The sequence below is a fragment of the Pteropus alecto genome, unplaced genomic scaffold (assembly GCF_000325575.1).
Source record: "Pteropus alecto unplaced genomic scaffold, ASM32557v1 scaffold12, whole genome shotgun sequence".
Classification (NCBI taxonomy): Eukaryota; Metazoa; Chordata; class Mammalia; order Chiroptera; family Pteropodidae; genus Pteropus; species Pteropus alecto.
The window spans coordinates 2,772,287-2,789,917 of NW_006432669.1; the positions used below are offsets into that span (position 1 = coordinate 2,772,287).

The window sequence follows — 17,631 nt, forward strand, 5'->3', positions numbered from 1 at the left end:
AAATGTGGTTAGAACAGACCACATCGCAACTCAAACATTTTCTTTTTGTTCTTATGTTTTTAAACCACTGTATGGAAGTATGATTGACATACAAATATGATGTACATATTTAATATATACAAATTAACAAGTCTGGAAATAAGTATACATCCCTGAAGCCATCACCACAAATAAGGCCTTAAACTCCTCTTTGCTCTGAGAGAAGATAATTCCCTGACTATTGAAGAACGTGATAAACACATAACTAACAGGCTGCCTGGAAACCAACATGTGCAGGAGCTCTTTCCAAGTCTGCCTTCAGAGGTGTTTTCCCTGTGGTTTCACAGAGACCCCTCCTCGTGAAGGTCCTCACCAGTGCCTGTGGCCGCTAGGGTACCTACTGAGCCAATAGTTTTTGCTCATCCTGCGGGGGTAATTTGGCAATATTCAGACATGTGCAGCATGATAAAAGCTATCTCTGTGCATTGTAGATATAAATGAGAGCCACACTAATCACTCATCTCTAAGAACAGAGCCTACTAGAGGAAGGGAAGATGTATCCCATAATCTTGGAATTATGTAAGAATTGGTTAATTCCAACTGGATCCCAATAATTGGAAATATTCAATAATTTCACTGAGAGTTAATATCTTTTAATAATTTTGTTTAATATGATTTCATGGTGAGTTCAATTAAAATATATCTACTCGATGCCGACGTATCTAGAAAATCCATTTTAAAAATTGCATAATTCTTGGTCAGGCATGAGTGTTGGCATTATGTAGAGAAATCTAGTTGCCTTTTTTTCTTTTTTCTTTTCATCTGGCATAATGTAGACCTACCATTGGTAATGAGAATCTCCTTTGCTCAAAGGCTTAATGAAATAATACATTGGCTTTAATAATAATAATAATACCTTACATGTGTATTCCGCTTTATAGTTTATGAAATCCTTTAGGGCAAAATACATGACTACATCTGTCCTAATTTAAACTTTGCCTGGGATATTAATCTTACAGATAATTAGTTTTTTTAAACTGAGCTGGACTAAGATAATTATATCTTGGACGAAGATAATTATATCTATCAGTGATTTTCCAGGAGCAACTATCTTCTAATAGGTGTGCATGACAGGGAAGACCCAGAGAAATCACTTTGCAAGTTTCATTTTTTCATTACAGATGAATTTCAAACGGTATTTTTCCCCATAAAAATATCCAAAGTAATTTATTCCCCTTGGGGTCTGATTTTTTTCCCCCTCAGAGTCTGATTTTAAAATACTATATAAAATCGATGTTTTTTTAAAAATCCATTTTACTGGTTAATTATTTTATAATAAAATATGTAAATTTGTTAGCAAACTAAAACCAAGAAAATAAAAAAATCGACCACCACACACAATGTCAAGCCATTTCTCTTTCAGGTATTTTCATGGTGTTTTGTTCTACCATGCACCACTTCACAAGAGGCATGAGTCAAATATATGAGGTCAACAGCTGTGGCAACAGGGACCCTTCAGAGCAGCCGTATGGGATGATAAGAACCTTTTACATCGCTGCTGAAGAGGTAGAATGGGATTATGCCCCTAACAAAAACTGGGAGTTCGAAAAGCAGCACTTGGACGCAGGAGGGGAAAGGTACCATGGGCAAAGACGCCACGTCTGTTGGGTGGGATTGTACATGTGCTGTAGACATTTATCAGATGTGGAAACCTAAGAATGTCCTGGTTTAGCCTGCATGGTTCTGGCAGACTTTTACCATGTGCACACGAGATTAGGGAAGCTTCCCATCTCCATTCCAGAAAGGAGTTCTGGAGTCATTCTGAGGGCACTTCGCTCAGCACTGCTGTGCCAACGCTGTGGCTGGTTCCAAGTGTGGCTGTGGATCAATGAATGTGCCTTTGAGTGTGTATAGAGCAAAAGGATTTAGGGAAAGGGGCAGGTGCCACAGTGATCATGGAAAGACAAAAAGGTGCAGCGGGCATCAGAGGTGGTGTGTAGATCAAGTGAGAGGACCACGGGGAAGGGGGACGGAGGATGGGCATTGACCGAGTGCTGATCAGGGTGAGAGACAACCCAGCAGCAGGTAGGAGGCATTGCCTTGGCAGAGATCCCAAGCTGGGAAAGGAGGAACAGATCATTCTACTAGGCCCTGTATCCAGAAATTCTGCAAGATTGACCCTCCCATGAAAGAGCTGTCAGTCAGTGCTAAACAGCAAAGAATCAACGAGGCTCAAGCAAGCAGGCTCGTGATCCTTGGTCCTCTACCTGCCCTAAACCCTCAGGGTGCACTGGGATAGAGTTCGACAAGGTATAGAGGCATCTGTCAAGTTCAGACCTGCACACCTCCTCCCCCAAAGTTCCTACCCCTCACTTCACAACTACCCTCTGCTTTGGTACTATTGTCTCCATACAGAAGAGGAGACTCAATGCAGAGAGTTAAATCATTCAGTTGGTCATTGGCAGAGTTGGAATTGAATACAGGCCTTTTGAAGGACAAATCTGTTTCTCTCCACTACACCATGTTGGCTTTGGTGCCTATGTTTCTCTTTGTTCTTTATTATCACCCTCCCCTCTCCTACCCCTCATACTAATCCCCTATGGCTGTGCCACACAAACTCCTCTACACAAAACTGTTCCTGATCTTACCATGTTCGGTTCTCTTCTTGTTGGCCTCTGTTTAGAGGTCTCAGATTCCTGCAAAAGAGAGTATAACAGTGCCACCTTATGGATAAAGGAAGGAACGAAATGGCTTAATTTTTAAAAGATTAGCCTCAAGGACAACTTGAAATTTTCAATTATTCACCAACCCATTTGTTAAATTAATCAGACACCCCTCTTCTGCAGAATCAGAGCTGCCAATATAAGCTAAGCTGATTCTGGTGCAGTGGAATATGAAATAAACACTAATTTGGCTTTTTCTAAAATGATTATTTCATTAAAGTGCTGCCACAATTAAAGAAATAATTATATAATAATTTTGTCTCATGTACAGTCTTAGCCCATGAGTATGCAAGAAACAGCCTTAACATAGCCTTTCTTGACACTCAGTGTAATTTCTGTTTTGAGCCCTCCATCCTTCTGGGCTGGCAGGAAGCTGTAGTTTCAGTCTTCTAGGATTGTCTCCCAAGTGACGCAGAGAGATGGAAGGTGCTGAGTGTGCTTGTACCCTGCCCCTGCCACTCTGGGTATTGCCCACAAAAGAATAAAAACAAAGTGAAATGAGAGAATATTCACATACTCAAAGCACGACAGATCTGTAGATAAAAGCGTAGTTCAGAATTGATATGACGAGTTCCCCTAGTGGCACATCTATGGCACCCCTGTAGATAGAAGCCCTGGGACAAACACTCCTTCTGCACACCAGATGCTATGTTTCTGCCCTTGGACTCAAAGCCAAACATCTTGTTTTCCAGCCACCTCTCAGTGCAGGTTATCCCTGAGACATTTATTGTCCTGGTCAGCACACCTGAGGCCTGGAAGTCCTTCCTAGGGCCTTACTAAGCACATAATGAGAAGCCATCAAAATACTAAAAGGCAACAAATGGGATCATCAGCACAATGCCAGGGTTTGGGCAGTGCGGGCAGAGGAGGGGCGGGGCTTGGAATTTGAAAACAGGGGGGTTATGTTGCTATAGAGATAAAAAAAATTGTATTTCTCTCATGGACTTATATGCAGGTAAAGTAACCAGCCTGAGATTTGAGATAATTACTACCATCTACTGAGCACCCACCATGATTCAGGCATTTTGCTAGGGCTTTTACAAACTCTTATCTGGTAGAACCCTTGCAACCACGCTTGACCCATTTGATCAGCTTTGGCCCAGCATTGCATACGATATTCAAGGAGATGATGATCAAGCAAGTACTTACATGCTGCCTAATATATATCTGACATAGGACTTTACAGATCTTATCTCATATAATCCTCACACCAATCCTGGGAGCTAGATGCATTATTATCTTCCTATTTGCAGAAAAGGAAAGCTGGAAAACAGCAGAGCACGGCTCCAGAGTCTGCGCTTGTCACTACCACAAGTATTATTGGGACCCCTGGAAAATAAAAGTAGAAGGAAAATTCTCTACCCTTAGAAACCATACAGTGTAGGGTGAACACACAATGCAGTGTACAAATGATGTATTATCGAAGTGTACACTTGAAGCCTATTTAATTTTATTAACCAATGTCACCCTGATAAATTTAATATAAAAATAATTCAATTGGATTGTGTTTTTTTGTTGTCGAATTGTTTAAGTTCTTTATATATTTTGGATATTAACCTCTTATCAGATGTGTCATAAGCGAATATCTTCTCCCAATCAGTCAGTTGTCTTGTTTTGTTGATGGTTTCCTTTGCTGTACAAAAACTTTTTAGCTTGATGTAGTCCTATTTATTGTTTCAGGTCTTATATTTAAGTCTTCGATCCATTTTGAGTTAATTTTGGTATATGGTGACAGATAACAGTCTAGTTTTATTCTTTTGCATGTGGCTTTTCATTTTCTCAGCAACATTTATTGAAGAGGCTTTCTTTTCTATATTGTATATTTTTGGCTCCTTTGTCAAAAATTATTTGCCCATGTATATGTGAGCTTATCGAATTATACTTAGCATAAAAGTTCCCCTTATTCAGGCTTACCGAGAGTAGCACGGACTGTAACCTTTTAGAAGAATTCATCCTAGTGCCTTCAGCTATCTAATACTATGACAGGAGTGTTTCTCAAAGCATAAAGACCACATGTGTCAGCATTTCCTGGGATGCTTGTATACTTCTTACTCCTACCTATGCGCAGAGAATCAGAAACTTGGAGTATGAGCCCCCAAATTTGCAATTTACTGAATTCTTTGGATGATTCGCAGTCATGTTACAGTGTAAGAATCTCACATTTGTTAAATATCTACTGTGTGCTAGGCATTGTGTAAAGTGCTGGTAAAACTGCTGGGCAGGGCAAACAAGGTTCTTTCCCACAAAAACCCCCTAGTCCATGGGGAAGACGTTAGAACAAGCATGTTGAGTGAAGCAATCACTAGGAGAAGGAGTGCAGGGTGCAGCAGGAACTCACAGCAGTAGCACGCAGCCCAGTGGGGGCGGGGGGGGGGGAAGATAGGGAAAGGGTAAGTGGTCAGGGAAAGCTTCCAAGAGGAAGGAGTCTTGGACCTGGAATGTGAGGAGTGGACAAGTTGAAGAGGTAGGAAGCACGTTCTGGGCATAGGGAGCAGCACATGGAAGGCCTGAAGGTGAGGAGAGTACGTGGTGCTCAAGAGAGTGAATGCTTAGAATGACTTGAGCATGGAGTATCTGGGGGCCAGTGATGGGAAACAAGGCTTGAGAGGCTGGCAGAGGCAGACAGTAAAGGGGTGGTATCAGAGGCAATTCAAGTTGTTTGGCAGCAGGACGCCATAAAAGAGGCTTTCCACAATGACAGACTTGGTTGAATTTACAGTTTAGGATCACTCTGCTTGCTGTGTAGAGAACAGAGGGAAGGAGGAGTGTAGGTAGCAAGGAGAATGATTAGGAGCAATTTTAGTTAATGTAGGTAAGTCATGGAGGTAGTTTAAGTCGGAGTGTGGGCAGTTTAACAGTGGGAAATGGAAGGATATGAGACATATTATATTTTAGAGATAAACGGATATTCTTTCTATCTTTTGTGATGATCTATCCTGATGATAGATTAAATATACAGTCAATCTTCATTATTGGTGGGTTCCATATTTGTGAATTCGCCTTCAAATCAATTCTTGTGGTACTTTTGTGGTAATTTGCAGCAAAAATTTTGTGTAAATTGATATATATGTTCCCAGCTGAGGTCAAACAAGGCTTCACTGTGCCTTCTTGTTTCAGATCTCATACCACATACAAATGTCATTTTTGTGATTTCTTTAGTGCCACTCTTTTTGTATTTTTATGCTTTTTATTGGTAATTTAGCTATTAAAAATACACCCTACCCCCAGCATAGTGTTGAAGTGCTGTCTAGAGTTTGAATGCTCAAGAAGGCCTTACAGAGAAAATACATAGGTTAGATAAGCTTCATTTAGGCATGAGCTACGGGGCTTTTGGCTGTGGATTCAGTATTACTGAATCAGCAATATATATTAAGATGTCTTTAAACAGAAACACATAAAACACATATATATTGATACGATGATGAAAATATTATGGCCAGTGTTTAGAAGGAAACTAATCCTGTATCTCCCCTAGGAATAATGGTTCAATGTTCAATAATTCAATATTTGTGGTGACTTTCTATGACATAACTACAAGAATCAACTGTATCTATATTTGTACATGGGCGTATGTACAAACACAAACCACAGGCTTTCTTGAGATCAGAGTGGAAAAACATAACAAGGCACAGAATGATATGTATGAAATCTAGAGGAATGCAGGGTAGTAGAGTGTGGGTGTGTGCATGTATGGGCATGTGAGGTTAGCTAGTCCCAAGAAGTATAAACTCGAGGGGCCCTTAAGAGTCTCCAGCTAAAGCTGACCCTATTTAGCACCCATCAGGCTATAGAGCAACTGTTCCCAAAAGTGGACCATAAGCCAGTACTGGGGTGCCCACATCAGAGCCCCTTAAGCACTTTCAAATGCGGATTCCTGGCTCCACTCCCAGAGAGCCTGGTGCAAAAGGCTAGCTTCACAGGGAAATCCTGATCGAAGCCAGGTTTTAGAGGCACTGCCCTGGAGCACTCCTGGATCACTCAGAAGCACTCAGTTTTTCTACTGTCTCACGACTTTAATTTCTGATGCTTCTGATTTGCAGACACGGAGATATATTTATGAACCACACTGAAAACTGGATTGGCTCTCAGTACAAGAAGGTGGTTTACAGGGAATACACCAATGGAGAATTTGTGGAGATCAAAGCCCGGCCACCGCGAGAGGAGCACTTAGAACTGCTGGGTATGGCACAGATGGCAGCGGTGTGCACGTCCATTAGACTTACCTGAGAAGGGAGCGAAGGAAGAGAGTAGCCTGACTGCATTCGCCAAGTGCAACCTCTTCCCACTCTCTCATCATTGAGGAGCAAGCTGTGTGCTCAGCCCGTCCAAAGAATAGTCATAATAAGACTTCCAGATAACGTGCAAACAGGAATCCCTATCAGCAAAGCAGTCTAACCACTATCTGTGGCCTTGAAGTTCCTTTTTCACTCCTCTGCTGAGCTGGGAAATTTTAATTTGAAACAATCTCATGCCTCAGAACAACAAGCAGAGTGTCTGCATATCTTCTTCAAGGTCCTTGATTATTCGTGCACAGGGCCATAACAACACACCGCAATCTCATGCCTCAGAACAGCAAGCAGAGTGTCTGCATATCTTCTTGATTATTCGTGCACAGGGCCATAACAACACACCATCCAAATAATTATAATGAAAGAAGAACCCCTTAATGTGAGAGGGCTGCTAAGGGTGAAAGACCTGCTTTCAATTTGGGAGGCGCTCACTCATGGCCTTCTCAGAATGCACTCCACCTGTCTGATGCCCTGAGCCTCCTGGCCTGGCCATCAAATAGTGCTTCCTGTCTTCCTCCCCACTTCTCTTCACCTGGGAGTCACCCAACCTGACCCCATCGTAAAGATGAGATCTTAAGGCAGAGGGCTAATCTAGATGACTTTATGAAATCTGTTCTCATTTTTAAATGCACAGGTAACTTATGTATAAAGTATGGCATTATACAGTGTTTTTTAATATTAAAATAAGGTACGATGATTGCTAGCTCGATAAATTATTAAATACCCCATCCACCTACCCCATACCTTCACTATCTATTAACCCTGGAACACGCACTCAAGCTTGTTTGTCACATTGAATGAAGTCAGCGCCCGTGAGAATGTTCTTTCTTTCAAAACTTGTGTATCAATTGAACTCTTAAGAAAAGGTGCTGGTTCTGCTGAGGGCTCTGGGTTGCCCCCAAAGAGCCCTGGTTTGGGTCTGTTCAGTAAAATGACACAAATGAGTGACTCCATCAAAGGTTAGCCAAGTGGCACTTCAGCCAGGGGAGCAGAAGGCCCATCTACTCATTTTCTGCACCCCAGGGAGAGGCCTATGCTCCTAAAGTTACAAAGGGCACATGGCAGGCATATTACTCCTCATTACTGCTTCCTGTGACCTACCAGGCCATAAATCAGAAGGCATTCACTCTTACTCACCACTACAGCAAGACAAATGCAATTTAAGTGGTAATAAATATACAAATCATGATTTTACTATATGCATACACATGCCCCTACCTATAACTATACTCATATTTACTGTTAAAAAAACATGCCTAAACATTACTTTTTGAGCTTTATCATTTTTTTAAATGAGCATTTTTCAGACATTTTGTGATTTATACTATTTCATTCCAAAGATAATAATAGCACAAAAAATTTTAGATTTTTTAATGCCTTTAGTGATCTTTCTCAAAAAAGCAGTTAAAACTTTGGTCTGAATCAGTGAAGACTGGCTGGGTACGGTCAGGCCTTCCATCCCCCCAACCCCCGCTCCCGCCCTGCGTATATCTCCCTATGAATGTAGAGTGCGATAAATGCCCAAGAACACAAATAAACAGGGATCAGGTCTGAGGTGCTTTCAAAGTGGGAATCTGTTTCCATCCTCCTCAAAGTGGTGCCTCTTGAAGACCACTGTGTGTCTGATGCTCTGTCAGTATGGGGCGTGCGTGGGGCAAACTGTGTTTGTGCCACATTCTAGGCACCAAGAGGTGACCTGGCCTGAGCAAGGCGCATTCCACAGTCATGTTGGCACAGGCCTCTCCAGTGGAGTGTGGAATAGTTTCCACTGGCACATGGGCTGGTTGCTTCTAACAGAAATGGGCACATGTGGGGAGCTGAAGAAAGCACATGTCATCAAGTATCCAAATATTGAGAAACTGCACTGGCCATGCATTAGTGAAATCACTGTATTGATCATAAGTCAATACATGAATGTTTTAGTTTTGTTCTTATCTTTCAAATCTGTTTTATACACATATAATGTATATATATAATATATATATACATATATACATTATATTCATTATCATTATTATTATTTTCATTATCATTATTATTATATCCATTTACCAGATAGTGAGCAATTTCGGACCTAACAAATTTACACAGGGGAATTACAACTAAAAGTCATCATATCATAGATATGGCTTTTTCTGGAAATTATGTCTCAGCAGTAGTAAAAATTTAAGGACTTATTACTGTGTTTTGGTGCACTGAAATAAGCATTTTACATACATTATCTTATTTAATTCTTACTATAACTTTATGAGAAAGGTGTAATTAACCCCATTTTACAGATGAGGAAATTGAGACTTAGGCAGGCCTTGACTTACCCAAGCCCTCTGTAATAAGTGAAGGAGGCAGGCTTTGAAGCTAGGTCGATCCAATTGCCACACACTACATATTTAATACTAAATATATCGCCTTCTTCACTAATGAAGAAGCTAACCTTTGTTTTATTTTGCCAAATACTACCTATATTTAAATTACATCAGTGTTGAAAAGAGCAATGATAATGCACACAGACCTGTGTTTTGCCTTTAGGCCCAATGATACATGCTGAGGTGGGTGACTCTATCCTGATCATATTCAAGAACAAAGCCAATCGACCCTACTCCATCTCAGCCCACGGTGTGGAGAATATGGATAGTGAGAAGCGACTCCAAGTGCCTATGACAAAGCCAGGTAAGTTACTCCAGAGATCTGCTATGTCTTGATGAGGACACAAGACTCAACCTTTTTCTGATCTCTAGCGTCTTGAAGCACTCATTTTAGTGTCAGTGTGTTCCAGCCGTCACCTAGTCACTCCCAGTGTGAGATCATCATTCATCTAGTGACCAAGTGTTTACAGAGGTTCTAGGGTCCATCAAGGACCTAAAAGTGTAGTAAATGTAATAATAGCTAACACATATTGAAAGTTAACCTTGTGCCAAGTACTATGCTTCATGTTTTTTAAAAAAACAAAAACTCATTTATCCTTACAATAACCCAGTAAGGTAGACACTAATATTCCATTAAATATGATAACATTGATTATAATGTCCATCACTATTCTTTTTTTTTAGAGAGAGAATTTTTTAAGTGTTTATTTGAGCCAAATTGACAAGATTGCCAGGAAGCAAGATCTCAAATGCTCCCATCATCATTATTTTATCTGTTACTAAAACAAGAAAAAAAATGCTGCTAATTAAACTTTAGCATGCCATTGATTGAAAGATGCAGCCTGACTTCAGTTATGTTAAATGTGAAAAATGTGCATCCTATAATTGATGAAATATGGTATTATGCCCATTTAACAGATGATGAAACACAGAGGAGTAAAGAACTTGACCAAGTGAAGCATTAGTTATGATGGAACCCCAGTTTGTTTGACTTCAGAACCTTGAAGCTCTTAATCACATATTTCTCTCAAGATATTTCAAATGAGTTTGGAAGAAAAAAGACAGACAAGATGAATCATTTCAGTAGTAGTGAGGATTATACAGCATTATACACCTTCTAAGAGGTGAAGAATTTCAAGAATATGTCTGAGTGTGCTTATAGAAGTTTCAGAGAAGGAAAATCTGTTAAGACCGATTGATTAATTAGGAGCACTTAGGGAAAGGAGTAACGAGGGAAAGCGTCATAAAGGAGGTAGAACTCCAACTGGGTTTTAAACGCACTGAAGGGAGAGAAGATCTCACAACTTAAGGAGCATCCCATAACACTTACATGGTTGAAGTGTGGTAGTAATAAATGGGAGGAGCCACTATGACTTTCAGTTATGAAATTGACAGCAACCATTGGCATATTTATGGGGGAGTTATATTCCTTTTTACCTCTTACATATAATAATATTATAATACTTAATACTATAGTAATTACAATAAAAGTTATGTAAACTAAAAAAAAAAAGAGAGATGCATAAAAAGAAGAAAAGAAAATCTAATGTATCACTAGAAAAAGTTAGCAAGGTACCTATGCAGGGACGGGGTTAGAGGAAGGAAAATCTTCACTGGCCACTGGCCAACTTACTCTGCCACTCCCCACTTCACCCCATTCCCAATATCAAAAGCCTGTGTTTTGCTGCTTCAAGAAACTTTTCATGAACATCCTAAATGTCTATCAATAGGAAAATAGTTAAATAAAATTGGAATATCCATATAATGGCCTATTATGCAACCATTCAATGATATTTAAGAAGATTTGAATGGCATGTGAATGACTTGTGGAATCATGTTAAGCAAAATACAAGAAAGGCCAGAAGGGAAATAAGCCAAAATGTTAGTAGCAGTTAAAGCTTTGTGGTGGTATTTTGAGTAGTGGAGTGAGATACTCTTTTCTACTTCTTCACATTTTTTGAACTTGTTAGATTTTTAAAAAATGGATGTGTTTTGCTTCAGTGAAGAGGGAAAGGTTTTTAAATGGCTCAAAAAAGCCACTAAATATTCATTTTTGATGGCTCAAACTATCTCCAGAGGGAGAAAGAAAGGTGCCAATCTGGCACTGGTGAGGCTCTGTAGGACTGTGGACAAGTTGGGGTGACCTTTCACAGGCCGTTGTATCCTAATGGTGTGACTAGCAAAGGGCACAGCTCCTCTATGCTGGCCGGCCTTCAAACAGTCCTTGATGTGAGGGCTATGTGAGTGGGGAGAAGAATGATTAGAAAGTGACAAAGGGGCATTTTTCTTACTGGAACTCAAAGGGAGGGAATCCCTTCTGTGGGTCTCTGACAGGCTGAAAGGTTTGGGAGAGCTGAGATGGGGACAGGAGCAGGGAACTAACTTGGTGCAGACAGTGCAGGCAAGCTGGAGAAGGTTCATCGGGGAATCCCCATGAGACAAGGAGAGCATCATAAGAAAAGTAAGCAGCCCCTGTCAAATTTCTTCTTTTTAAATTAAATTACTCAAAAAACATTTGAGTAATTTAACTGGGCATCTTTTTATTTAGAGCCGTACTCCCTGCTGGAGTGTCAACTTTAATAATACCACCCCTGTAGCCACTTGCATTTAGGAAGTTAAATTATCAGATGGTAGTCTTGCAATTAACAAGGCATTGGGGCTATAATGAAACTTGATGAAAACTAGACCTAAAGTTAAATTACTAACCTACTGGTGTAGGAACAGATATAGAGCAAAGTTACAAGTAAGCTTTACTTTTGTTTTGCTTTGTGGCTCACATCCAGCTATAGGTTGTTTGTCCTGATGGGGTGGGGATGGGACACAGGTAGCTCCAAAGGAGATAAGAATTTAAATGTGGCTTTTATTTGAGACTTTTACAATGTGATTATCTTCCTAATTCTTGAGTATATTTATGACTCCTCTGCAAGGCTGTGGGTCAGCCACAGGGGATGCATAGATACAGCGCCTGTCAATAAGCTGTATTAATATACATACAAATTAACATTTATTGACTGCCTTTAATGTAAGGCACTATCCTAGGTATTTTATCTTATTTAATTCTCACAACAATATGAAAACTCGGATAACTAACCCACTTTCCAAGTAAAGAAACTAAAGGTCAGTGGGGTTAAGTAGCTTATCAAAGATTGGGTATATTGGAAGTCATGGGGTTGAGATTTGGAACTAGGTCTCTCTGATTCTCTCTGGTTCTAACTAGATCTCATCTGCCTGCAGATTAAAATTACCCGAGAAGCTTTAAAAAATGCTGATGTCCTAGTCTCAGACCCTGATACTCTTAATTTGATCGGTTTGGGATGAGGTCTGAGCAGTGAGAATTTACAAAGCTCCCTGGAGATTTCATAAGAAGCCAAGGCTGAAGTCTATGGTAATTTAAGTGTGCTCAAGCATAGCTTTTGGGAGGGAGATATGAAATTTGAGAGGGAAAAACAGTGAGGTATAAAATGTCTTCATTTCCTGAATAAACATCAGTTGATAATAGAAGGGCAAACTAGAGGGAAGGCTGTAGTCTGAAATGAAAAATCTGCCATTTTGAAACTGCAGAAAATCAAGATGAGTTTAATGGGAACTATCTATTTCTAATAGATGAGTAATTCTCCCCAGCAATAAACATTAACCAAAATATATAAAGATCCATTTGTATTTCTTCAGGTAAATGATCTGGAACAGAGATAACGCTAGTAAATTATTTCTTTTTCTTTTCATTTGTTTCAGGAGAAATAAAAACTTATAGATGGAATGTCCCTAAAAGGTCTGGTCCAGGGCCATCTGACCCAAATTGTATTCCATGGGTTTACTATTCAACAGTAAACTTTGTGAAGGTAAGGTGGAGAGAGCAACCAAAACACTCAAAGCAATATGGCTTTCGGTTGACTACTAAGTTATCACAGCTCTGGTGGGTATATGTGAAGAGGTGCGATGTTTAAGAGCAGGGGTCTCAAACTATGGCCAGGCCCATTTGTTTACATTGCCTATGGTTGAATAGTTGTGACAGAAAAAGTATGGCCAACAAAGTAGAAAATATTTACTATCTGGCACTTCACAAAAGGAAAGTTTGCTGACTCTTAATCTAAAGTTTGTGGGGGAAACAGTCGATCATGTTGTAATGGCTATATAGGGTATCAGATGGGTGCTAGATTGATTAGGGTGATCACTTCATAAGTAATATAAATGTCTAATCGCTATGTTGTGTAGCTGAAACTAATATAATATTGTATGTCAACTGTAATTGAAAAATAAAATTATTTTTTTTAAAGACAATAAAATAGTATGGGGGGAGACAAAATCCCAATGTTTCAATTACAAAATTTAGAACTTATGAGGCAGTTTGCAGCAATAGAAGATATGTAAATAACCATAAAATAAAAATATTTTTAAATATAATTTATACCATGGTTTTTGATGTGTTAAATCTATCATTTTTAAAGGCATTACCACTGCTATCAGGGCTCAGGAAAAGACAGCACACTCCAAACAGTAACTGAAACTATGAACTATCAGAATGATAAATAGGTTAACTTTATTTAGAAATTAAAGGCAAAGATCCAGTATTGGATTTGAGTCACATGAGTGTATACAAAACAACTAGTCTTTAATTATATGTCATAAATCAAAGTCCAAACTAAAATCACATTGGTATAAAATGTAAACACTGCCCATTATTTTATTTTATTTTTTATTTTTTATGCCTATAGCACCTGGTCTTCCTAGGTGGTCTCCCATCCAAGTACTAACCAGGCCTGACCCTGCTTAGCTTCTGAGATCAGACAGGATTGGGCTTGTTCAGGGTGGCATGGCCGTAGTGCCTATTATTTTAACAAAGTGAAAGATTATCTTAACCTTCCTTTTAAGTATTAGACGGCTGCATTAATATCCTTGAGTTGTAGTGGACAGTGCAAAAGTTCAGGATTGACATACAAGACACTTGAAAAAATAAACCTATACATTGGAATTATGGGATACCCACATTTATGTTTTTATTTGTGCATCCCAACAAAAATTTATTGAGCACTTGTGATTGCAAATGACTCTACCAAGTAGTTGAGCAATGCAAATATTGTCTTGAAGGAATTTATAATCTTTGGAAGGAAATAATGCATGTGCATACTCATAATTATAATACAACTCTGAATCTGGTGAGTTCTATAGGAGGCATTAGAAAGAGAGTCTAGAAGAAAGAACATTATAAACAAAGCTGCAAACAGGAAAGCGGAAGGTGTGTCTGGGAAATGGTGAGTCCCATTTAGCTAAGTTAGTGAAAAGAAAAGAAAGCAGTGGGGAGCTTAAACTAGAGAAATCTCCTGGAAGAGCACATGAGGGGGTTGAGGACCTGTCAAGGATTTAGATTTTATTCAGTGGGCCATGGAAATTCACTGAAGACTTCTACATATGGAAATGATGAGATTAATCTGATGGCAGTGAACAAGATGGGCAGCAGGTGAGATGAGCCAGAAACCAGAGAGGAGCCTATTTCTAGTCCAGAGTGAGGTGGTAAGATCCTACACTAAAAGCGGGGCAGATGAAATGGAAAGGAAGTCACAGAATGGAGAAGCATGGGGAAAGGAAAAGAAATAAATGTGAGATCTAACAGGAAACGAGATGGCACAAAGTAAAGAAAGAGAAATTAAACATTGAAATCAAGTTTTCTGACCTAAATGACAGATAATATCATAATGCTGTTTATAGAAATAGGGAATTGAGGAGGAAAAAATGGTTTGAGGGAAATAATAAAGCCCACTTTAGAAATGCTTAGCAGATTGAATCATTGCTGGAAGCACATCAGGAACAATATCTAAGTAGGCAGTTGGAAAAGTGGGAGTTTTCCTTAAAAGAAAGTTTGGGGCTGAACTACTTGACATGGAGGTCATCATCCATGGTCCTGTATCATTTACTAATCACCCTGTTCACTTTTACTTGCAGAAGTAGAATATAAATATTTGCATATAGCTATAAATATAGTCTCACTTAAAAAACAAACACAAAAATAGAAATAAGCATTTATTTATTTAATGAATATTTATTGACTACTTTCTACTAAACATGAGGTTGTGCTCTGAAGACTGTGATAAGTGAGGGACACAGCCTTGGACCTCAAGGAGTTCACTCTGTAGCAAACTTTTAGGAATACTCCTAAATTTTCATAAAGATCACCCTGATTCTCAGGGCTCCTTAGTACTTATTTCATAGTCATTAGTCTCTTTACAATGACTTTCTTACAAGCACTTAATCTGTATTATTAAATTATTTAAAGGCTTTTCTAATTCAGTTTTATTTTCTTTCAGGATACATACAGTGGTTTGATAGGTCCTCTGATTATATGCAGAGAAGGAGTGTTGAATGAAAAGGGAAGAAGAAGTGATGTTGATTATGAATTTGTTCTCTTGTTTTTGATATTTAATGAGAATGAATCTTGGTATCTGGATGACAATATTAAGAAGTATCTCAATAAAGACCCAAGAGATTTTAAGCACACTGACGATTTTGAGGAGAGCAACAGAATGCACGGTATATCAGAGGTTTTAAAAGAAGACCCTTGTTGAGATAAGCTCACAGAAATTTCTATAACTGCAAGAGGTCACCAGCCTCCTTCTCTGAGCCCTTCCCCATCCCCCAGGACACTTGGACTGAAGAAAGTCCTCTAAAGCTTCCTTCAGTGGGAGCCAGCCAAGCCATTGGTTGGCTGCCAGCAAGGTCCAGTGAAGCTTTAGACCAACTGTTTTAGGGACTTCTATTTCTGAATTCTGGGATCCCTAAATTATGAAACCATGAAGTAATTCCTAAAAAATGAATCATCACTTATAAGAATACGCCATAACTTCTAATTGGTCAAATTTAAGGGCCTGGTTTAACTGTTTTTGATAAAATGCCATCATCAAATTTATGTTTTAATGTGTCTACGTTATTTAATTCCATGTAATTTAAGGCAGTTTTTTTTTTTTTTAAGTGGGAATAATGTGTTTAATTGACACATCTGCACTCTTTCACCAAGATGTACTTTTGGCCAAAAGTGTACAAAAAGATAGGCCCTGCCCGAGGTCATAAAGCTACTTAATTGCTAACGTTGATTAGAATATAGTAGCCTGATCTCTGATTCAGCTATTTTCTCCTACCAATTTTGCTTCCCTCTCCCAAACGTTTCTTAGTATGTCTCTCTTCTTAATGAATGTAACTAATTTGGTTGTATCATGATGCACAGAATAAAAATTTAGTAGAAAACAAGAGTGAGTCACTATCACGTCAACCCAGCTTGAGTTTCCTTTGGTCACTCTGAGATCATGGGCTCAGCTGATGTGACGTTTTTTGGAGAGTCAGACAGACTTAGGAACTTGCCCCAAACTAGTTCTCAGAAAGTGAAATATTAATGAAATAACTTCTAATTGGTTCAATTATGATTTATATACATTTGATCTCTGCTTTAGTCCACTCAACTGTAGAATGGTATAAATCTGGCTACCTCACACATGTAGCTGTAATCTACAGCATAAAAAGAATATGCTGAATAAACAAACACAACTCACATTGCTCCCCAAGAAATAGCTTTCAAAAATAAACTGCTATTTCTTCTTTCTAGCCCTTTTTGTATAAGGATTTCTTAGTAATCTGGATTTTTGGTCTAGATGGTGGGGACATTGACAAGCGCAAGTGAGATTGTTCCCTGTTTATCAGGCAGATGAGAATATTGGTGACCTAAAAATCGTCTTGAACCATTCCTAAAACCAGATTAAGTAGTGAGTATTTTCTCACTAATCAAAAGCTATTTTCTTTTCACCGTCTTAGCTATTAATGGAAAGATATTTGGGAATCTCCACGGCCTCATCATGAATGAAGATACAATGACAAACTGGTATTTGTTAGGAATAGGAAGTGAAGTGGACATTCATACCATCCATTATCATGCTGAGAGCTTTCTTTTCAAAGTAAGTTTAAGGAAAATACTTTGGGGAAGACATTTTGAATGAATAAATTCAATAGATTTCCATTGTGAAGAGGGTTATTTACTAAGAAGTTCTATGAGGGGTGGGTAGTCAGTATTAAAGAATGGAACAGAATAGTGTGATTATACCCCTCCCCTGATAGATATTTCTTAATATGTACATACATTTTATTGTGCTTGTTTAAAAAACCTCTCTGAACTTCAGATTTTCATCACTTATATGGGGATAATTCTAACTACTCTGGATAATGCTGTTGATATTATATATGAAAGCATCTATAGAATTTTGCACCTTTTCCTCATCCTTCCTTTTTTTCCTTTCTCTT

The 17,631-nt window shown here is 38.9% G+C and overlaps 1 protein-coding gene and 1 pseudogene across 1 annotated transcript in view; one reads left to right on the top strand and one right to left on the bottom strand.

Moving 5' to 3' along the window:
• HEPHL1 (hephaestin like 1) overlaps nucleotides 1-17,631 on the top strand; it is a 64,384-nt gene that overhangs the window by 41,810 nt on the left and 4,943 nt on the right. The window contains exons 12-17 of the mRNA XM_006907478.1: nucleotides 1,403-1,616; nucleotides 6,743-6,882; nucleotides 9,518-9,658; nucleotides 13,087-13,193; nucleotides 15,654-15,876; nucleotides 17,149-17,288. Of these exons, the coding sequence (XP_006907540.1) occupies nucleotides 1,403-1,616; nucleotides 6,743-6,882; nucleotides 9,518-9,658; nucleotides 13,087-13,193; nucleotides 15,654-15,876; nucleotides 17,149-17,288 (965 nt within the window). The remainder of the gene's footprint in view (nucleotides 1-1,402; nucleotides 1,617-6,742; nucleotides 6,883-9,517; nucleotides 9,659-13,086; nucleotides 13,194-15,653; nucleotides 15,877-17,148; nucleotides 17,289-17,631) is intronic.
• On the bottom strand, nucleotides 14,058-14,176 carry LOC112476223 (annotated as a pseudogene).